General features: G+C 44.1%; 1 protein-coding gene across 2 annotated transcripts in view; it reads right to left on the bottom strand.

Annotated features, from left to right (window-relative positions):
• Positions 1-21,383, bottom strand: part of PDGFC (platelet derived growth factor C) — a 249,474-nt gene extending 228,091 nt beyond the window's left edge. The window contains exons 1-2 of one of the 2 annotated variants that reach the window (XM_054030244.1): positions 21,251-21,383; positions 20,133-20,347 (exon numbers count right to left, since the gene is read on the bottom strand). In XM_054030244.1, coding sequence (XP_053886219.1) covers positions 20,133-20,250 — 118 coding nt within the window. In that variant the 5' untranslated portion in view covers positions 20,251-20,347; positions 21,251-21,383. Of the gene's footprint in view, positions 1-20,132; positions 21,053-21,250 lie in introns of those variants that run through there. The other variant, XM_054030243.1, reaches the window with a different exon arrangement.
• Between the last annotated feature and the right edge of the window lie 2,376 nt (positions 21,384-23,759).

Below are 23,759 nucleotides of genomic sequence, written 5' to 3'. Positions count from 1 at the left end.
ACACTGCCCTGACCCTAGGGGCTGCTTTACAGACTGGCCACTAGGCCATGCTGCCCTGCCCCGAAGGGTGGCTCTACAGACTCTGGCCACTAGGCAACGCTGCCCTGCACTGAAGGGCTGCTTTGTAGACGGTGACCGATAGGCCACGATGCCCTGACCCTAGGGGTGTGGATTATCACAGGACCCAAAACTAAATAAATATTTTGCACAGTTTTCAATAACTATGATAATATGGAACATGTGCATGAAGGCAGTATAGCTAATAGAAATGAGTACAAGGACATTCATTTAGGGTCTAATAATAAGAATTTTTGCTACAAGCTGTGGGCTCAACAGGTGGAAGCAAAAAAGGAGGAAAGAGACCTGAGTGGGTGGGTTGATCACAGAATGACTATGCGACACCTGTGGGAGATGGCTGCAAAAAAAGAAAATGTGATTCTAGGATGTATCGGTCAAGATATTTCCAGTAGAGATAGAGAAGTATTAAATTACATTGTACATGATGCTGGTAAGACTTCATTTGGAATACTATGTACAATTAAAAAAAGATTGATTTTAAGAAATCATGTTCAAGAAAGATTAATTTAAACTGGTACAAGTGCAGAGAAGAGCTGCTAGGATGATCTTCTGAGAGGAGATTGGAAGAGCTTGGCTTGTTTAGTCTAGCAACAGAAAAGGTGGAGAGGAGATATGAATGCTCTCAATAAATGCATTAGGGGGTAAATAACACTGAGGATGAAGAGCTAAAGGATAAGAATGGCACTGGAACAAATGGATATAAACTAGCCAGGAACAAAGTCAGGTGGAAATTTAGAAGGTTTCTACCCATCAGAGGGGTGGGTTTCTGGATGTGTCTTTTAATAGGAGTTGTGGGAGCAAATAACTAAAATATTTTAAGAGAGAGAGAGAGACAAATCTCGGAGTGTAATTATATGATGGGGTTGCTTGTGATGGTAGAGGGAAGGGTTCAGAAGCCCTGCAGCTCATTTCCAGTTTATGTCATATGTCCCTAAAAGCTTCATAGCTGGCCACTTGCAGGAGTGAAGAAGGGATTTCTCCTTCCCTCAATGTATTCTGAGGTTTTCTGTTTGTTTGACCCCACCCCAAAGTGTCAGAGATAGACAGGGTGGGCCAGGCCTCTAAGGTGGCACCGAGCATTCTCTCTCTCAGGTGTTAGGCTGGCTGGCTTTTGCTCACATACTCAAGGTCGAACTGATCCCCATATTTGGGGGTCAGGAGGAAATTTCCCCCCAGGTCATATTGGCAGTGACCTTGGGGCTTTTTTGCCTTTCTGTGCTTCATGTGGGTACAAGTAACTTGACAGGATTATCTGGAAATATCTCTCAGTCATTTCCAAGGAATTGCAGGGGCCTCAAGCACTGGTGTACCTCGGTCCCTCCTACTCTCAACCTGTTGCACAAAATATCCTTGTCTCATGCGGTTATAATACTTTGGTTTCATTTCAGTTGTTGGGTGGTGTTGATGGCCTGTGGTATACAGGACATCAGACTAGATGATCTAGTGGTCCCTTCTATCCTTAAACTCTATGACTCTAAAATATGCTTGTTTGCCTACTGACAGAGACAACTTGATTGAAAAGACTCTGGATTATTGTAATTTTAAATAAGTGCCTACTTGGTGGTTTATAAAAGTTAATAAAATAGATTTCTTATCATTACTATTCTCTAAACACCCAGGATGAGTTAGAGGCCAATGAGACCCCAAGACTCACTACTATGGCAATCAGTGTCAATTTCCTCACCTGAGATGTCAGTCAATGCCTTGTCTAGCTCTTCAAACGTATTTTCTTCTTCCTACCGTCATGCAGGACAATGTTGTCGGGATTCAGTTTAAACTGCTTGTTTTTCATCATTGTCCTTTTCTCTTGAAGACATTGTGGCATCAAATACAATGCAATTGTGCCCCATGAGGGAAAAAAATAAAGTTAGTTATCACCGTTCTGATGACAATGAAGCCTGTAGCATCTCACAAGAGGTCTAATATAAATATTGAAAAGGAAAATGGACAGTATTGATCTGTGGGGTACTCTGTATGTGAGGACTCTTGGGGATGAGGAAATTGTCCATCACTACTCCAAGCCCCGTTTGAGAGGAATGATTGAAGCCATTATAGTGCTACACCATACAGCTAGGTCTTGTAATCTAGTCAGCAACATTTTGTAATCAACTGTATTGAAAATTGCAGTGAGATTGAATAGCCACGTTCCAATCTGAAACTTGATTATGGAAGGTTCAGGGTGTTTGTATACTCTCAGATTTTCAATACTCATCATCTTGATTAATTTGTCAAGGAAGTGAAGGTTGGAAACAGGACCACCAGAATCTGGAGTGCTTGTCAGCATTACGTGTTGATGAACAAGGTGGACCATGGCATTCTTCAGGGATGCTGGAAGGTTATCTTCTTTGAAGGCAATATTGATAATTTCAGTTAAACCCAGCAACTTTTCATTTGCTATCATTAGCCAAGAGACAGGCAAATGTCTTCTTCATAAGGCAAGGGCTGCAGAGTTTCTTGGTATTAAAAAAATATCTATTTTTAACCCATATGGCTTACAGAATATTGGTCCTGATATTTGTCACTGATCCAGAATTACATATTTCTCAGTTTCAGGATAGTGCCCTTTCAGGGGACCATTAGGGGCCACAAGGAGGAGGAAAAATATCTTTGACTAGCTGCTTTTAAAAAGAAAGTGTGAAACTCCTCAGAGTTGAAATATAAATAGGTTTGGAATTATTAGAATTTTATTGGTAATTATTGATTTCTCCATACATACACACACACAAAGATGAAAAAATATTTTTATCAATAATCATTGAAATTTACACACAGGCAAAGAAAGAAAAATGTTGCTTAAGAACTTGTTATAGATTGACTTAAAAGATATTCACTTTTTATATTCTGACATGATCTTGACAATGTGTTTGAACCGTTGTAAAATTTTAATTTTAATTACTGAATTACTGTCATTAAATTGTCTGACTCCACTATTGTCTGACATCACCTAATTTTCCACAACTGTGAAATCTGCTGAAATTATGGGGAAAAAAATTGAATTCTGCCAAGCCTAAAGATTAATTGTCCTCTCAGAGATGGATTAGTGCAGGGGCAGGCAAACTACAGCCTGCAGGCTGAATCTGGCTTGCGAGCCATTTTAAGCCGGCCCACGAGCCGCACCACGCAGCTTGGCCCCACTCCTGCGCTCCAGCCAGGGTGCTGGGTCGGGGCCACACCAGTAGTACACAGCACTATCCTGCACACAACATGGAGTTTAGACAGAACTTTCCTTTTTTTCAAAGGAAAAAAAAATGAGAAATTGAGTAGTCTAGAGACATTCCAATAATTCTTTGCAAGTAATAATGTTTATTAAAAACAAATGTAGCATTGATGTTTCTGAAGTTGCACAAGAAACTGATAAGTAGCAACATGAGATATTCAAACATTTAAAGAAAGCAGTTGAAATACTAAGAGAGGATGCTTACAGTACTATCCTTTTAGAATATCATGTGTTCAATTAAACAAACAGTTGCATTTATATGAACACTCCTGAGAGCCAAAACAGTTATTTTGTGATTAGTCCAAGCACATCAGAGGTCAGAAGGAAAACTGCAGTTTAATTTTTTCCCTTCTAGAACAGTACATGATGCTACCATAACTCTATAAAATAAATGCCCCATCATGAAGAAAATGTTCCTCACTTCCCCAGAAAACATTTGTCCCTTCTCCCAGAAGAGAACAAAAATAAAATAGAGAACATTAAGAACAAATTAGTATTATGATAAAGGAAACTGAAATATTAAAAGTGAATTTTAATTTGTCACCCATAATGAAACTTTGGGAAAAAATAATAATTAGATCAGAGTCTCATTACAAGGATGAAATTTAGTCAAGATGCCTGTAAAACATAATCCACGCCCTTGAATTTGGACTGCAAACCCATCACTTAAACATCTAGTAAATGACTCAATTTGTTGACATGACCCTGTAGCTTTTTATGGCCTTCTATAAAGAAGTTATTACATCCATTCCCTTTATTTTGTTTTAGAGTGTTTGAATGAGCCCCAGAACCACAAGCTAGTTAAGCAGGCCCTCCTCAAATGGAAGTGGCCTCCTATAATTCACCACTACCAGAGAAATATTCAGACCAATGTTTGTAGATTGGAAAACCATACATTAACACACACCCCAAAAGAATTTCCTGTGCCTTGTGTCTTTCTAAATGCTTGGCTGTTGTATAAAATGAGAGCTGCTTTCCATTCAAGTAACAGAGACACTCCAGAAAGACTGGCATCTCTCAGTACCTTAAGAAAAATATAAATTACTCAGTAGGGTGGGGGGTGGGGGAATCAGAAATTCAACTCTAATCAGTTATTTTATTTTGGGAACATTTTAAAACACATAGCTGGACAACTGAATACGAACTTCCTGTTAAAGACCATTAAGGTGACAAGAGTATTTTTCCAGCTGCAGCAGTATTATCTATTACTTTATGAATTTGTCCCTCTTTTAGCAAACCCATTTTTCTTATTGCCTTTGTTTTGAAAAACAGTAGCAGAGAGAATAGCAGCACTGGATCAATCCAAGCAGATGTTATGCAAACTTCTCCAAAAAACCTCTGTTAGTGGAAATCACGCCTCACATATAACACTCCCTAGTATTTTTACATCTGGGCTTTCTTTTCCTCAGTAAAAACATACAACTTTGCTGATATGTACCAAACTGAATAATAGTTTGAAGATGTGGAATATTGGGAATTACATTAAGGACATCACTCGTATATCTTTTATATCCTAAAGCTGTTTTGTAGCAGAGTTATCAGATTACACAGCTAATGCATTAACTAAATGCACCACCTAGCCTCCTGCCTCTCTTCCTTTTTATGTCATTTATCATCAATTCATATCAAGACTATGTGGTAAGAACAAAGTAAAAGAATGTCAACACAGTTTTTGATAAACATAAGCTGCTATTGATTTTTTTTTCAAATAACACTTATTTTACAGTAACTTACTGAGTTCAATGAATTTTTAAGCAGGTCTTCTCATACTTGCTCTGGATAACTTAATGTTTCAAAAATACAGAGTAAGGGCGATGATAATGGAGCTTAACCCTGTCTTGTGAATCATTATAGATGATTCCAGAATTTTGATAAAGATTTTGAAGCCCACCCACACTAGGGTTGCCAACTTTCTACTCACATAAAACCGAACACTCTTGCGCCATCCCCTGCCCTTCCTCCAAAGCCCCAAACCTGCCCCACCCCCTCTCCGAGGCCCCGCCCCTGCTCACTCCATCTCCCCTCCCTCTGTCACTCACTCTCCCCACCCTCATTCACTCGCTCATTTTCACCAGACTGGCTCAGAGGGTTGGGGTGCGGGAAGGGGTGAGGGCTCAGACTGGAGGTGCAGGCTCTGGAGTGGGGCCAGAAATTAGGAGTTCAGGGTGTGGGAGGGGACTCCGGGCTGAGGCAGTGGGTTGGGATGCAAGAAGGGATGAGGGCTGTGGCTGGGGGTGTGGGCTCTGTGGTAGGGACATGGATAAGGGGTTTGGGGTGCAGGAGGGGGCTCCGGGCTGGGGGGTGGAGTCGAGGGGTTTGAAATATGGGAAGGGGCTCCAGGCTGAGGCAGGGGATTGGGGTGTAGGAGGAGGTACAGGCTCTGGACTGGGGATGCAGGTTACAGGGTGGAGCCAGAAATGAGGGTTTCAGGGTGAAGGAGAGGGGTCTGGGCTGGGGCAGGGGGTTGGGGTACGTGGGGGCTAAGGGTTCTGGCTGGGAGTGCAGGCTCTGGTGTGGGACCAGGGATTTAGGGTGCAGGAGGGGGCTCTGGGCTAGAGCTGAGGGGATCAGAGTGCGGGAAGGGGCTCTGGGCTAGGACAAGGGGTTGGGGCACAGAAGGGGGTGACGGGTGCAGGCTACAGGTGGCACTTACCTCAGGCGGCTCCCAGAAACAGCGGCATGTCCCCTCTCCGGCTCCCGTGGTTTCCAGCCAATGGGAGCTGCAGAGCTGGCACTTGGGGCGGGGGCAGCGTGCAGAGCCCCCTGGCTGCCCCTGCACGTAGGAGCCTGAGGGGAGACATGCTGCTGCTTCCAGGAGCCGCGCAGAGCCACGAAGGGCAGGGAGCCTGCCTTAGCCTTGCTGTGCCACCAACCGGACTTTTAACGGCCCGATCAGCAGTGCTGACTGGAGCCGCCAGGGTCTCTTTTCAACCAGGTGTCCCTTTCCGTCCAGTCGAAAACTGGACGCCTGGCAACCCTAACCCCAACTCTCCTTTTCAACATTTTGAAAATGATAATAGGGAATGTATAATGATAGCTACACTGGGAGAAATATGATCTAGCAGACATAGCACTGAACTGTGAGTCAGGAGACTAGGCTGTATTCCCAGCTATGCCACTGACCTGCTGTGTGACTGCAAGGAAATAAATTTTCTGCCACTTTCCCATCTATCTTGTCTATTTGGATTGTAAGGTCTTTGGGACAGGGAAAACCTCTCTCACTGTGTTTGTAAAACACCTAGCATAATGAAGCCCTAGGCCTTCTGACACCCTAAGCACTACTTTAAAACAAGTAATCATCTCTTCCCTCTTATGCCTCTCTAGTCCATGAGGAACATTAGGCCTTCACCACTGCCTTCCAACTTTGCCTGTCTTCTGCTGTGGTCTTAGCGTCTTACCAAGTCATTCTGATAGCTTACAATTCTGCTTCTATTGTGCATTTCCATATTCTCCATCGTCTACCTCATCACCTCTTGCCCTGGGGTTCTAGTCCAATGCCTGTCTTCTTAGTTACTTTCCTCCATGTATGTCCTAGCCATCTCCATTTTTATTCCATAATTTCCTCTCCTGTTGGTTTCTGTTTCATCCTCCACCAGAGCTCTTCATGGGTGATTTTTTCTAGCCATCTGATATTGAGGATTTGTCTAAGACAGCTGTTTATGAAAACCTGGAGCTTAGATAATCTTAATAAGTCTCCAAGTCACTGTACAGGAAGACCAACTTTACAATGGTGTTAAATATTTCAAGTTTATCTTGGAGAGCAAGATTTCTATTTCTCCAGATCAGCTTTAAGGTTACAAAAGCCTATTTAGCTTTTGCTATTCTGGCTTTAATGTTTTCGCCTGTACCGCCTGCCGTATTTACAATGCTGACAAGATATATAAAATATCGGACCTCTTCTATATCAGTCCCAGAAAGTGGTATAAGTGTTTTTTGTTGTTGTTGAATCTCATGCTTTTAGTTTTCTTTAATTGTATGTAGGCCTGGAGATCATGTCTCTGTGGGTATGCGATAGTAAGTTGATGTCATCTGCAAAATCAAGGTCCTCTAACTTCTCTGTGAAAGTCCATTGTATGCCTCTTGGCTATTCTTTGCTCTCTCATTACCCAATCCACAATCAATAAGATCATGGGGAACATCAGACATCTTTGACACCTGTAGTAACCTCGAATGGTTTAGTCAGCTCGCTATTATGTATAACTTCTGATTTAGTATTGTCATGGAAGCTCTGAATGCTGTTGACAAATTTCTGAGGGATTCCATAGTGATGTAGCAACTTCCATAAAACTGTCCTTTCCACTATATCACAGACTTTTTTGGAAATCTATAAAATTCATATAAAATAGTGACTGCCATTTGATCAACAGTCCTATGATGACAGGATTATCATTACTACTTGATCTATATATGATTTCACCTGTCTGACCCCTGCCTGTTCTCATCATAACCTTTGGCCATTACTTGCATCTGAAGAAGTGAGGTTCTTATCCACGAAAGCTTATGCTCCCAATACTTCTGTATTCTTTGAGTCCACCTTAAAAACCTCCATTGGATTGTTGTCCAGACCTGGTGCCTTTCCACTTTTTAACCGATTGCCCTCTCTACTTCTACTCTGGTGATAGGTCCACAAATACATATTAATAAAAAGCCAGAAAGAATTTCAAGGGTGGAAATATCTGGGATTTTTTGCAGAGGAAACAGGAGAAGACTTGAAAAATCTTTTCATCTTGCTTTTAATCATATTTTCAGTAAATGTTTACACTTCATTCATGAAAAATTAATTAATAAGAGCCAAATTGCCATAGAAAAAAGATTATGTTTTAAGGACTCCTCCTTTGCATCTCTTCCACTATTAGTAGGAGAGAATTTGACTGTATGCAAAATAACTTTTGAACACTGCCTTATTTCTATCAGAGTTGAAATGTGACTAGGTGCAGGGACACTACGTGGTTCCCAGTAAATGAGAGGTTTACTCAAATTATTTTACCCTCCCATGAATACCCACATAAGTGGAAAGGCTATAAGAAGGATGAACTAAGACTATGGCCTTGGCTACACTTGTGAGTTGCAGCACTGTAAAGCCGCCCCCAGTGCTGTAACTCACTCCCCGTCCACACTGGCAAGGCATTTGCAGCGCTGTATCTCCTTGGTTGCAGCGCTGCATGTACTCCACCTCTCCGAGAGGAATAGCGAGTGCAGCGCTGCCACTGCAGCGCCAGTGTGGCCACCCAATGCGCTGTGAATGGCCTCCAGAATTATTCGAGAGTATCCCACAATGCCTGTTCTAGCCACTCTGGTCATCAGTTCAAACTCTACTGCCCTGGCCTCAGGTAACCAACCATGTGACCGACCCTTTACATTTCCCGGGAATTTTAAAAATCCCCTTCCTGTTTGCTCAGCCCGGCGTGGCGTGGAGTGCTATCAGCAAATCTTTCCAGGTGACCATGCCTCCATGCGCCAAGCGAGCCCCAGCATGGAGCAATGGCGAGTTGCTGGACCTCATCAGTGTTTGGGGGGAGGAAGCTGTCCAGTCCCAGCTGCGCTCCAGCCGTAGGAATTACGATACCTTCGGGAAGGTATCAAAGGACATGATGGAAAGGGGTCATGACCGGGACGCCCTGCAGTGCAGGATTAAAGTCAAGGAGCTGCGGCGTGCCTACCGCAAAGCCCGCGACGCAAACGGCCGCTCGGGTGCTCCCCCTGCGACCTGCAGATTCTACAAGGAGCTGGATGCAATACTTAGGGTTAACCCCACCTCCACTCCGAGCACCACCATGGACACTTCAGAGCCGGTGGGGGGGGGGGGAGAAGGAGGAGGAGGAGGAAAACGGGAGTGATGGTGGTGGGCCGGATGGAGACATCCCAGAATCCCTGGAGCCATGCAGCCAGGAGCTCTTCTCGAGCCAGAAGGATGGTAACCAGTCACAGCGGCCGGTACTTGGTGGAGGACAAACAGAAGAGCAGGTTCCCGGTAAGCGTTTTTTTTTTTCGGGAAGGAATTTTTTCGGTGCAGGCTCTTTGGGAGAGGAGGGTTAAACATGCATGCCTAGATCCGGAATAGTGCATTGATGTGGTTGATCACATCGCGGTAATCAGCCTCGGTAATCTCTTTGAATGTCTCATCCAGAATGCGTGCAATGCGCTTACGCAGGTTTATAGGGAGAGCCACCGTGGTCCTTGTCCCAGCCAGGCTAACGTGTCCGTGCCACTGTGCCGTGAGAGGCGAGGGGACCATTGCTGCACACAGGCAAGCTGCATATGGGCCAGGGCGGAAGCCGCATTGCAGTAAAAGACCCTCCCTTGCTTCCCAGGTCACCCTCAGCAGTGAGATATCATCCAGGACGAACTCCTGTGGAAAATGTTGGGACAGTGTTCAGTGTAGGTGCCCCCTGAAGCTGTTGGCTCTCCCCAAGGCACAGAAACCCAGAGGACAGTGCAGCCCTGAAACAATCAGTCCCCATTACTCACCATTTTGAGGCTCCCGTGGGATAGGTGTGCTCTGTTTCGGACGGGAAAATTATTCTATTGTGTAGACCCTGTGTGTTTTCTACTCCTTGAGTGTGGGGGGAATCATTACTCTGTCTGGTATAAACAATGCTGCCTCTCTTAAATGTTACGTTTTGCCTATACAGCTGCATCAACCTTGAGACCTCAGCTGTCCTTCTTATCGCCTGCTCAGAGACTGCAAAGACTCAGGAAGAGACCGCGAAAAAGCAAAGAAGACATGCTGCAAGAAGTGATGCGGCAATCTATTAAAGAGAACGAGAAGGCACAGGACTGGAGGGAGAGAGAAAGCAGGATCCGCCAGGAAAATGCAGCACACCGGCGGCAAAGCACCGCGCACCGGCAGCAAAGCACTGATAGGCTCATCAGCATCCTGGAGCGCCAAGCAGATGCTATCCAGGAGCTGGTAGCCATGCAGAAAGAGGAGCAGTACTGAAAACGCAAACGTCACCCTCTACCCCCCACAGCCCTTGTCCCAAAACTCTTTCCGTTGTGCCCCACTGTCACCTCCAACCCACTTTCCCCAACTTCCGTGTTCTTCACGCCACCCGCAGCTTCCAACACCAGTATCTTCACCACCCAACCCTGAAGACCCTTACCCTCTGTACTCAACCCCCATCACCATGCAGTATAGCTGCCCTGAAGTGCAGCACTCACTGCACAGCACACCAGACAGGACATACACGAATCTGTGATTGCACTGTTCTCCACTCCACCCCCTTTTTTCTTTTCAATAAATGGATTCTTTGGCTTTGAAAACATTCTTTATTATTGCATAAAGTAAAAGACTCCTTAGCCCAGGAAATAAACAGGCACTGCCAGTCTGCTTGTCTGCTAAGCAGACACTGATTCCTAAAGATTGGACCTACTGCACTTCACTCCCGTGCAGGGCACCAGATATCACTGCTGGTTTTCAGCCTCAAATTGCTCCCTCAAGGCATCCCTAATCCTTGCAGCCCCGCGCTGGGCCCCTGTAATAGCCCTGCTCTCTGGCTGTGCAAATTCAGCCTCCAGGTGTTGAACCTCGGAGGTCCATGCCTGAGTGAAGCTTTCATCCCTCCAGTCACAAATATTATGGAGGGCACAGCACGCGGATATAACCGCAGGGATGCTGCTTTCGGCCAAGTCCAGCTTCCCATACAGAGATCGCCAGCGGACCTTTAAACGGCCAAAGGCACACTCCACAGTCATTCGGCACCGGCTCAGCCTGTAGTTAAACCATTCCTTGCTGCTGTCAAGGCTCCCAGTGTAGGGTTTCATGAGCCACGGCATTAACGGGATCTCCAAGGATCACAATGGGCATTTCAACTTCCCCTACCGTGATCTTCCGCTCTGGGAAAAAAGTCCCGGCCTGCATCTTCCTGAACAGCCAAGTGTTCCGAAAGATGCGTGCGTCATGCACCTTTCCAGGCCATACTGTGTTAATGTCAATGAAACTCCCACGGTGATCCACAAGCTCCTGGAGAACCATAGAGAAATACCCCTTCCGATTAACGTACTCGGATCTTAGGTGGGGTGGTGCCAGAATAGGAATGTGCGTCCCATCTATCACCCCTCCACAGTTAGGGAACCCCATCTGTGCAAAGCCATCCACTATTTCCTGCACGTTACCCAGAGTCACGGTTCTTCTGAGTAGGATGTGATTAATGGCCTTGCAAACTTGCATCAACATGATTCCAAAGGTCGACTTTCCCACTCCAAACTGGTTTGCGACTGACCGGTAGCTGTCTGGAGTTGCCAGCTTCCAGATTGCAATAGCCACCCGCTTCTCCACTGGCAGGGCAGCTCTCAATCTCGTGTCCTTGCGCCACAGGGTGGGGGCAAGCTCCTCACACAGTCCCATGAAAGTGGCTTTTCTTATCCGAAAGTTCTGCAGCCACTGCTCGTCATCCCAGACTTCCATGACGATCTGATCCCACCACTCGGTGCTTGTTTCCCGAACCCAAAAGCGGCGTTCCACAGTGCTAAGCATGTCCGTGAATGCCACAAGCAATTTTGTGTCGTACGCGATACGTGTCTTGATAGCATCGTCAGAATCCTCACCCTCACTCTCACTGTCACTTTGAATCTTAAGGAATAGTTCGATAGCCAAACGTGACGTGCTGGCGAGACTCGTCAGCATACGCCTCAGCAGTTCGGACTCCATTTCCCGCAGACAGATCGCGCTGCACATAAACCATTGAAAGATGGCGCCAAAGGTGGAAGGAAACAAAGGGATTTCTGGGATGCAAAGTGATGCATCACGGGGCATTGGGACAGGACCCAGAATCCCCCACACCCACGCCCCCTTCCCACAACCCACGGCGCCAGAATGGGAAAAGGTGCTCTGTGGGATAGCTGCCCATAATGCACCGCTCCCAATAGCGCTGCAATTGCCGCAAATGTGGCCATGATAGTGCGCTGGGCAGCTGTCAGTGTGGACAGACTGCAGCGCTCTCCCTACTCAGCTGCACGAAGTCAGGTTTAACTCACAGCACTGTACATCTGCAAGTGTAGCCAAGGCCTAGGTCTTCACTGCAAAGTTAACTCCTCTGCACTTAATCTAGTTCAAGTAAGAGCAGCCACACTGGCAAATAACACTCAAGCTGCACAGATGGATTGAATTAGCAGCTAATGAGTTTCTGCTATCTCAAGTGTAATTTATACCCCCTGATGGGCCAATTTGAGTTAAAAAACCCACGGGGCAACAATTGAGCTATAACCTGAGTAAACTCTGCACTGAAGATAAGCCCTCAGAGACAGAAGGCCTGATACTCCACTGCCTTGCACAGTTGTGTGCAAGAGGAATGTAAAATGCCAAATCAGAATGGCAGTATTTTACACCACTTAGCATTCATTTGACATATTTGCAATAGAGTGGAGAATTAACCCGCCAGCCCAGGAGGAGAAACTCTGAGCAAGACAGCCCTCACTAACCTGATTCTAAGGACTGGGTTGATCCAGAGACTGAGGAAGTTTTTAACTGATATTTCCTTTTGCTTATATTACCTTGCTTGCTTTCTGTTCATAAAGATTTTCTCCAGAATACCTGTTATGTTTTGTTTCTACTCAACCATCCCACCAATTTACAGAGATTAGCTATTTTTATTATTTATCTGTTATTTGTATTACATCAGAGGACCCATTAATACAACAGGACTTAAATCCAGATAACATGTTGTGGGAGCATGTGACTAACTGTATATAACCCCAGCGTAATATTGGCAATATGCTCTCTCTGCAAAGGGATCAAAAGGCAGGTGCATACTGCAGCTGATACAAATGTGGACCAAGAAGAATGCATAAATCTTCTGGACCCTGAAAACTTAAAATAGTATCCCACAAGTCTCTCAAGAATGTGAAAAATATATTGCAGCTTTGTGCTAATAAAACATTATGAGGTTTCATCTATGTGGTGTTCCCAAGTATTTCAGATTCAAATAAAAGCTGTACAAGTCTTCCGAACAAGGAGTAACAGGTCTGAGTAAGCCACAGTGTGCAAATAATTTATTGGCTCCAAAGCAATCAGGTACATATAAATTTATTTAAGTGCTTATTAAACATTCACATATGGGAATGTTACTTCTGTTATTGTTCTGTAGTACAATTGCTTTATAAAGCTATGTACTCTGCTGAAAGTTACTTGTCTACTGGGACATCCTCCAGAGTGCTCACCCACCATGAGGTTCACTTTGCATGACATCCATTTTGTGACTGAGGTGAAAATAGCTCTTTTTACATACAAAAAGCCATAAAGAGGTGGAGTAACAGCCTAAATTCCACTAAAATAAGCTAACCCTGTGAAAAGGAGAGCAGACTGCGACAGTTAGGAATTGCCAGACAGGTCTAATGACTACATGAAAAACATTGCTATAATGCAATACCATTGCTGCAGGCAGCAAAGCACAACTTTGCTACTACATGTTGGCTGGAATAATAATTAGAACCAAAAGGTTAGGATTAAATCCTAACCATGTAGATGACTTTATCTACAGAGTTCATCATGAAACCTTCACTAGAATGGCTCTCATGGGCTCAAGGTATACATTCTGTTTCTCTCTCTGATATGAAAGTACTGTATGAGGTGGGGGGGGGGGGAACCAACATAGTTTAAACACTAATTTGTGATTCAAGTTCTGTAAATCTATTAGAAAACAAAAACTGCAAGAAATCAGATTTTAAACAAACTGCATTCAATATTCAATTTTAGATATGTAACAAATGTAGAGAAAAGTCAGGAGTGCACAGAAATGGGAACATGTAGGGAACTTTCCACACTACTAAAACAAACTTTACATAAAAGAAAGGAGTAGCTGAAATAAAGAAAGATTACAAGTAGTACTGTAAATAGTAGTGGTATTAATGTTAACAGTAAACTACATAGCCAATGATGAGTTTTAAAATGTTATTGCATAGTTATTTACTACACTCATTCCGCATTTGAATATTTTTAAAAACTTTTCCAATTTGCCACATAATCCCTTGTTTAAAACTTTAAAAAGAGTGTTGTACAACTCTTACCATAAAAGGGTTTTAAAAGTTTCACACCACACCACATTGTGAACTAAACAGAAACAGATTAAACTTCAGAAGTTTTTCAAATCTACTTTTCCTTTTAGATAAATATAATTCTGAACATGTGACATCTATTTGCCAATGAAGAAGACTGCACAAAACTGCACCACCCAGCATTAGTCAGCAGATTTTCCTGGTATTTGTCAGACCAGTTATAGCTGGTAGCAGAACATTTAGATCTGACTGTTTTGAGATGCATTGTTTTATTGTGAGTAGTTTTGTTATCTAAATATTCAATTTAAATTAAGTTTATTCTTGAAATCATTACTTTCTGACAGGTTTCAGAGTAACAGCCGTGTTAGTCTGTATCCGCAAAAAGAAGAACAGGAGTACTTGTGGCACCTTAGAGACTAACAAATTTATTAGAGCATAAGCTTTCGTGGACTACAGCCCACTTCTTCGGATGCATATAGAATGGAACATATAATGAGGAGATATATATACACACATACAGAGAGCATAAACAGGTGGGAGTTGTCTTACCAACTCTGAGAGGCCAATTAATTAAGAGAAAAAAAAAAAAAAAAAAAAAACTTTTGAAGTGATAATCAAGCTAGCCGAGTACAGACAGTGTGATAAGAAGTGTGAGAGTACTTACAAGGGGAGATAGTCAACGTTTGTAATGGCTCAGCCATTCCCAGTCCTTATTCAAACCGGAGTTGATTGTGTCTAGTTTGCATATCAATTCTAGCTCTGCAGTCTCTCTTTGGAGTCTGTTTTTGAAGTTTTTCTGTTGTAATATAGCCACCCGCAGGTCTGTCACTGAATGACCAGACAGGTTAAAGTGTTCTCCCACTGGTTTTTGAGTATTTTGATTCCTGATGTCAGATTTGTGTCACAAATCTGACATCAGGAATCAAAATACTCAAAAACCAGTGGGAGAACACTTTAACCTGTCTGGTCATTCAGTGACAGACCTGCGGGTGGCTATATTACAACAGAAAAACTTCAAAAACAGACTCCAAAGAGAGACTGCAGAGCTAGAATTGATATGCAAACTAGACACAATCAACTCCGGTTTGAATAAGGACTGGGAATGGCTGAGCCATTACAAACGTTGACTATCTCCCCTTGTAAGTACTCTCACACTTCTTATCACACTGTCTGTACTCGGCTAGCTTGATTATCACTTCAAAAGTTTTTTTTTTTTTTTTTTTTTTTCTCTTAATTAATTGGCCTCTCAGAGTTGGTAAGACAACTCCCACCTGTTTATGCTCTCTGTATGTGTGTATATATATCTCCTCATTATATGTTCCATTCTATATGCATCCGAAGAAGTGGGCTGTAGTCCACGAAAGCTTATGCTCTAATAAATTTGTTAGTCTCTAAGGTGCCACAAGTACTCCTGTTCTTCTTATTACTTTCTGAGTCTTGTAGGATTTGGATTGGGGATATATAAAATGCACAGGCTTCTATAGGACTGCTTAGAGTTTTGAGTTAAGTGAACTCAGTCCTCCAAGGAAAATCCAGCACCAGCCCCTGACCATACTACAGTCAGTTACCTTCCCCTACATAGCCTCAATCTCTCTTTGAAGATATGTAATGCAACCCCATGGCTTATTGTGGGAGGCCAGCCATGGGAAGGAGATTCAATGAACTCTGGCTCTTCAGCTGTATATTAAAACTCCACCCACATTCATGGAGCTTTTTGCAGGCCACAGCCTGGAGGTTTCTGAGTGTATCAACCTCCAGTGGATTTCAGATTCATTGTAAATAATTCAGGCTCTATCTACTAAGAGTGGTGTCACTCTCCATTCCAGAATTCTTTATGGACTACACTTTTTATCATCATTTAACAAATTGTTGCAGGAACTAGAACACTAAATCATAAGCAGAGGCACCGTTGATGAGACAATCACTTGTAGAAAACCAGCACATACACTGGTGGGCTTCCTGTGATTGCTGCTATTCATGTTCGAAACTTGATTCCATGTGAATTAATATTTCTAACCAGTTGATTTTGGTTGTGTGTTGATTGATCTCAAGCCTTTGGTCTCCTGAAGTTCTATAGTAGTTTATCATTATCTGTAATCTGCATTTAAAAAATAAACTATTTTGTTATACATGGCATCTGATAATAGGTTTTCCTGTCACCTTACACAAAGAAGTATTATGTAATATTCTTGTACATTACCCTGATTTCTATAGTTTTATAGAATAGCTTTACAAATTTATCTTGCCCCACAACAGCCAAGAATATGACTAGGGGACCTACATTCTCCTGTCACTTCTATATTGTGGCCAAATTTGCTGATAGATCAATAGACAAATCTCCTTTGTGGTAAATGAATTGCACTCACTTCTGCCAGTGGTGAATTTGGCCCATCCAACTTATCAAATGTTGAAACTATAGAGCCATGAATGGGGGAATGAAAGACAAAAGGAAAGGTTCGGAAGTGGCAGGATGAAAGGAGTAACAGGAAAAGAGAGATGGTGAGGGGTAATAGGAGGAAGAAAAATGCAAATCATCCCTGAATCAAATCTTATGCAAGGGAGATTGGGAACTTCTCAAAAGAGTAATTGAATCTCAGAATTTTATCTTGGCCCCTTGTTTGGTATGGGTACAAAGATGGCAATGAATGTATTTTAGAGAGCTATGATATAAACTTGCAAAACTTTGTAAACTTGCCAACCCATTCAAGCAGAACCCTCTTGGTCAAAATTACACAGAAATGTGGAAACAATTCATCCATATAAATAGCAGCCTCCACCAAGTATATCACATACTCCAATCTCAGGCCTACCAAATGATCACTCACCTTTGAACCTCCAAATGTAACCACTTATTAATCTTTAGTTTTGTAATTCAACTTAGTAAAGATATTCCGGAATTAAATAATTTTAAGACTCCTTAATGCCAAGCAGAGTTTACAAATAAACCTTCAAGAAACTTGAACTGATTATACCAAAGGGCTGATAAAAGCAAGTATGTAGTTTTACGTGGTTTCATGTAGAACTATATTGGCCCCACAGCACCCATCATGTTGAATTCCTGGCAGATGGTGGTAAAATACTTATTTCTCTCGAGAATTTCTACCTTTTAATTGTGTACAAAAATTCAGCCTAGGAAATCAGTATCTAAAATGTAATTCCTAATATGCAATATAACAAGAGAACTCCTTACATTCCCGCCCCCCCCCACCCCCCAAAAAAACACTGTACTTGAGTCACACTGTACAGTTACATCTTTGAGTTAATGGTCTGGATTCTTGACACTAAGGCCCTGATCCTGCAAATACTTATACACATGCTTAACTTTATTCAAGCAATAAAGTTATTAACTAACTCCCAGAGCAGTTTGAACCAATAATAGCTACTCTAGCATGAAGTCAGTACCATTTTAATTTGTTTTGTAGTACAACTGTTTGGCTAGATATCAATTTAGCAATTAGGAGACAGAACTTTTTATTTCTAGGATGAGGAAGAAAAGTGTTTCTCCCTCCCAGCCATCCCCCCTTTTTCTTTGAACCAAAACATTGTATATAAAGCTTTGGCATGTGAACAGCAACATCTCCTAGCCAACTACAGGGAGTTTTAACCTGCCTCTAGCTAAAAACCATACAATCTTTAGATTGCTGTAGAGTTAAAAAAAAATCACTCTAATTAAATCAAGTTAAAACTGGTCTGACCAACGTTACTGATCCCCCAAATTATTAAAGTGTGTCAAAAAAATTAAGTATTGGTTTTAGTTTTAGCTAAACTTTTACATTAGACTAAGTGCAACAGTTAAGAGCTAGAAATGAAAGCATAGGTAAATAACAATTCAGATGGCTATATTATATGAACTATATTTAATATATTAAGAGTAACGTTTTTGGAACTCTTTTCTGTTTCTTCTGGGTTTGTATTTGTTACAAGACTCTGTGATATAGTTACTGTACCTCACAAAGTGACGAACTGGATCATTAGCCACCTGAAGCTTGACCTCAGGCAGCTGCATTACCAGTGTATGAACAGTGTCTAAGTTGTGCTGTCAGATATAACTATTTATATTATCCATAAATATTTATTTTATAGCAATTCTACCTCTCTCCTGTGTAGCAGTTTCACTTTTCAGACTTTCTTATTGTATAACTAGGCAATAAGGCCTTAGTGCCTATTTAAGACCCTGTTGCACAGTCACATAACAAATCTCTTGTGGAAGACTGACAACCTGTTATGTCTCTCCTGTGAACTCTGTCTGCGTTGAGAAAACAATGGTAATTCATACACTTCAATATGATCCTTGTATACACCACATAAATAAGAGAGTAAAGCGTATTTTCATTACATTTGCCCTGAATCCACTTTCTCTCTATCTGGCTCCCTAAAACCTCCATCAGTCAGATGAATTGGGAGGATGGGAGATATTTCTATTCTCACACAACATAGATATTTTCCTGTACTGAGGACAAAGGTTAGTTTGATTAATTTTCCTGTCAGGGTATAGCTGGGTTTCTTACTCTTTTGATCACTTTCCCCTAGCCCTTTCCAGTTGCTTTGATTAGAGACTGATCTCTGTGCTGCTCTTTGATCAGTATCCTTGGCACTCTGCAGGTGCCATATGTCATCACATTAGCAAACAGCAGCAATATTAATCTCTTCTGCTAAAATTGATAACACCACACATTCTATTCATTCACATAATGTCTGTAACAGGCCACTTAGTTCTTTATTTGTTTTGTATTAAAAGATGCTGTATGTAATACTTACATCAAGGGAGTCCCAAGTTCAAAGCTGACAGTTTTTGCTGAACTTAGCAAGTCTTTAAATTTGCATTTTTGTTATAATTCATTTATAACCTACTAAAACTTTGGGAGTATTTTGCTTGCGCCTTTATGTTGGTTTGTCTAGGAGAAACAACAGTCTAGCTAACAGGCAAAATGCTAAGATTTCCCCTCTTATATATTGGCATACATCACTGGAAAACAGGGTGTTTAATAGCATAATTGTAGACATTCTGCATAAATACTGTGGTTTCATGTGGTACACAACATTTCTGTTTTTAAAGTAGTCTTTAAAATGACTTCATAATAGTAGATCAAGAGAAAAGGCCCTTAAAAATCTGAATAATGTAAATCATATGGAGTTCAGAGGCTAAGCAAATTACACACCCTGAAGCTGCCCTTGCTGTATGAAAGGAGCCTTTCTCCAGCTCTGAGCAATCCCCGCCCAAGGGAACTTGCATCTGAGAGTTTTCTAAACATTTCAGGTACACTTGAAAGCTGAAAGTAATTCTCATTTCCTATGCAGGAATAGCTGGTTTCCAGCACATACAAAATAGTGCTCATTCATCAACAGACACAGAAACACCCCACCAGAGAAGGAAGGATTAGGGCACAAAGGTGTGGTTAGAAAAACAAAAAGGAAGGAAAGAAACATTTTAAACAACCACCACCTACAAAATAAAGTCTCCAAACAGGCTGTGAGCTTCTTTCTTTACTATCTTCTGGCTAGTTAATTGGTGCCTTTTTACCTCCCCTGCTTCAGTTAACGAGGCTGACAAGTTTCCTGAAGTGACAAACATACAGCGAAGACAGACCTGCCAAGTCTCATTCATTTGGGCTTCGATCTTAAAGGCTCACTCGGGCGATGTAAGATTTCCCCCCCCCTCCCGCAGTAGTTTCAATGAGATATTTACAATCTCACTCCGGACGGCCTGCACGGTGTGTTGTGCATTGTGAAGTTACGCTCACTTGAGAGGGTCACAGGCTCGTGACAGCCCGGCCTCCGAAATTGCAGAGTTAATGCATCCCTCCCTCCTTCCCCAGCCTGCATGGGAACGCTGGCCGTGCCTTACCATTTTGCTCCTTGGCGCTGGAGAACTGCAGCTTGACGCTCAGATTGGACTCCGCTTGGGCTCCATGTCTCTGGCTGGCCAGGGCAGATGTCAGCAGGAGAAAGGCGAAGAGGAGCATTTGGCTGACCGGGGGAAGTTATCACACACACCAGGCACGTTCAGCTCGCCGGCAAGTCCCGGGTCTCTTTCACCACCACCAGGCGACGGCTGCGCCGCTGGGGAGAAAGCAGCCCTGAGCCTGCTTTGGCAGCGCAGAAGTGCAGGGTAGTTTCCACATAATCCCATCCAAAACTTTGTCCTAGCGCCTTTCTCCGTGTCTCAGGTTGGGGGGGGGGGGGACGCTAAAGGATCAAAGCAAAAGCTGGACCCAAACCAGCTTCGCAAGGGCTCCGCAATCCGTGCGGGGCTGGGAGGGAGAAGGCTGGCGAAGGCGCCCAGCGCACACTGGGGCCAAGGGAGGAGGGGACGAGAGGAGTCGCCGCTGACTCGGAGCAGCACCTGTCAGCTCCACAAGCAAAACAGCAGGAACAGCGCGGGGAGGGGGCGGGGAGCAAGGCGAGCTCCCTGAGAAACCCCTTCTTCGCCCTCTGCTAGACAGCCGCGCTGCCAGCCGGGCAACGTCCCTCACCCCTCCGCAGGGTCCGCTCCCCCCTCCTTCGCGTGGTTCTGCCCTGCCCCTCGGCGGCCGGCCTCAGGGGAGGGGGTGGGAGAGCGAACAAAGTGCCTGCCCCAGCGCACACAGCCGGGGCAGGCTGCTGCTGCTGCCGCTCCGCTCTCCCCCGCCGGCGGCTGCTGCACACAGCCCGAGCCCGGCACCTGGTTTGAGTTTGACGAGACAGCAGTTCGCGTTAAAAGAAAGGGTCGGGACTAGCTCCGCCGCCCGAAGCCCCCAACAAGCCGGCCGGCCCGGCTCCCCTCCCCCAGGAGCCTGCCCCTACTCCCTGCGGTCCCCCTCCTCCTCCCCCCCCAGAGCCCTTCGGCTCTTCCCCCGCCCCCCTCTGCGCTCCTCTGCCCGATCCCCCTTCTCCTCCTGCCCCGCACCCCTCTCCCTGGATCCTCTGCCCGGGGCCGCCCGGCTGAACCGGCCTGGCCCAGGGCTCCCGCCCGGAGGAGGTTACCCCTCGCGTCGCCAGGAGGGGCGCGCAGGAAGCCGGAGTGGCCAGCCCAGCCGGGGGCTGCTGGGGTGGGGGGAGCTTGCCGCTGCGCGGGGAAGCGGCGCAAAGCGGAGCTGCTGCTGCTGCAGCCGCCTGGCTCTCTCTGACTTTGACTGCCAACAGGTGCTAGCGCAGAGCGCGGCGCACCGGGCTGGGGCTGAGCCCGGCCAGTCTCGGCCCGCTCCGGGCAGAGGGGAAGGCTTCCGAGCAAGCAAAACAAACGTTAACCTTCCAGACAACGGCCCCAAGCCTCCAGGGAGCCCCCGGCGCTTGTGAAGGCCGCCAAGACACGGGAGGGAATATTCGGCCGAGTTCTGCCCTCTCTCCCCGTGACCCCACCGCTCCTGGTTTCATCAGCTGGATGTTTGTTGCCTGGTCACAGCAGATCGCAGGGAACGGCTCATCGCCGCTCGCTCTGGCCGAGTCAGGGCGTCTTGTCTCCAGTACAGCGCAAGGAGCCTTTCTGACCCTTCAGGCGTCGCTGGTTTGGGGTGGCTCAGTAACACAACTCATTAGCCACCCCTGGCTGTGGGGTTTGAAATGGAGATGGGCTCGATCCCTAACTCGGAACACTGCCCAGCTTCGGGCAGGTTCGGCTCTCCAGCCAAACTTCGCAACTTGCAGCAGCCTTGATAGTGGGCCCAGTCAAACGCCTGGCTCCAAAGTAAGAGGAAGTTCAGCTCCACATACAGTCTTTGGCCCTATTGCTGTAAGCAGGTCCCTGGGGGCAGACCCACAGCCCTATTGACTTCAGCGAGGGCTGGCGAGGGTTGTCCATGGGGATCTGAATGGAGAATCAGGCTCTTTGTACTTCAGGCCAATTTTTCATTTTCTTTATTGATTGTCAAATTCCTTAAATCATTATGGTGACATTTGTTTATTGTGAAAGTCCCCTATATTTATGGGTTTTTGTTTATTTGTTTTGATGGCAGTTGGCTTGCATTTGAAAAAATAAGTGCATAGTTAAACCCTTCATTTAAATTGTTCCTCTGATATTTGGAAATGAAATAAGACATTTTTTAAAAGGCTTATGGTACATCACTACATATTATTTCATCTACCTTGAAATGAGAACATTAAGCCACTTACATAAATAAATTGAAATGCTACTTTGTGTCATTCAACATTTGATAACCATTATCGTCCTTCTTCTGAAATGTTATTTTGTAACCTGCAGCATTGTTCAATGAATCAAGCTACATCCTTGCCACCTTTAAAGCAGGCACACTCCGGGAGAGCTTTTGTGCTGTTTCTTTAGCAGGACGAACCCCAGTTCTGTGAATCAGTGAGTGCCCTCAAATCTCATTAAATTCAGTAGGAAATGATGATATGCAACATCTTTCAGGATAAGACCTGTACAAGTATCATCATCTCAAATATTGTTAAACCTGCCACGGACTCACTAACCTGAGTGCATTAAGCCTCACACTGGCAGTCCAGCACTCAGCCTGAGTAAGGGGATGGATGCTTGATAGATGTGTTAGAGGGCAAGGAGGATGAATCATCTCCCTTCCCTAGTCACAATGCAGTTCTGCAGCAGTTCCTCAGAGGTTACTCCAAAACAATGGCCCTGAGTTGACTGTGCCAGAAGATCTATGCACCAATGGAGGCTCAGCTCCACCCCGGGTAAAGTTCCACTTGCGCTCTACCAGGGTCTTCTGTGGCCCTCCAAAACCTTGCTCCCCTCCTGCACAGCAGAGCTGCATTTCTTCCACACATACGGGAGACTCTGAAACAAGGGAGGCAGGGACAGGGGTTGTCTATTTTGAATGAATCACCTTGTAGTAGCACTTAAAGGCCACAACTAGGTTGTGCTAAGCTCTGTACAAATTGCAGTAAATGACAGTCCCTGCCCCAGAGAGCTTTGGTACAGGCCTGCTGTGCAAAGGAGACTGTATTTGATTTCTGTCTTCCAACAGAAATCAAACAACAAAATCTTGTTGTTTAAAAATGAGAAAACAAATATGACAAACTGAGTGCTTTACAGAAATCTTACCTGGGTGATTATAAACAATAACATTTGATTATCAAACAAAATAGTATGTATTTTAACCAGGTTTTGTTTGTTTTGGAAAATACAAGTTAGATTTGGGTTAACATATATAGAGAGAGACTTACAAATATTTAAATGTATGTTTCTGGAATAGAAATTTTAGCTAGGGTGACATGCTTATTTATCCCTTCCAAGATTTTAAAGTTACTGCACATAGGAACATTGACCAATTCAGCAGTGATTTGGGGTGCCTCCAATACTGAGCAGCTACCAGAGGCAGCTTAAGGGGGATTGATTTTCAGAAGGTGGATGCTGAGTATTTTCTGGAAATGCAGACACCTTCAAAACATTTCAAATTAGACACCTACAAATTAAAGCACTAGTTGCTTTCGAAAGTTTTGGCTGGAGGAATTTCCATACTGCATTAGATCAGTGGTTCTAATCCAGTATCCTACCTCTTATACTTGCCAGCACCAGATG

The sequence above is a fragment of the Malaclemys terrapin genome, chromosome 5 (genome assembly GCF_027887155.1).
Source record: "Malaclemys terrapin pileata isolate rMalTer1 chromosome 5, rMalTer1.hap1, whole genome shotgun sequence".
NCBI classification, from domain to species: Eukaryota; Metazoa; Chordata; order Testudines; family Emydidae; genus Malaclemys; species Malaclemys terrapin.
Note: the sequence above shows the minus strand (reverse complement) of the source record. Positions and strands in the feature narration are given on the sequence as shown.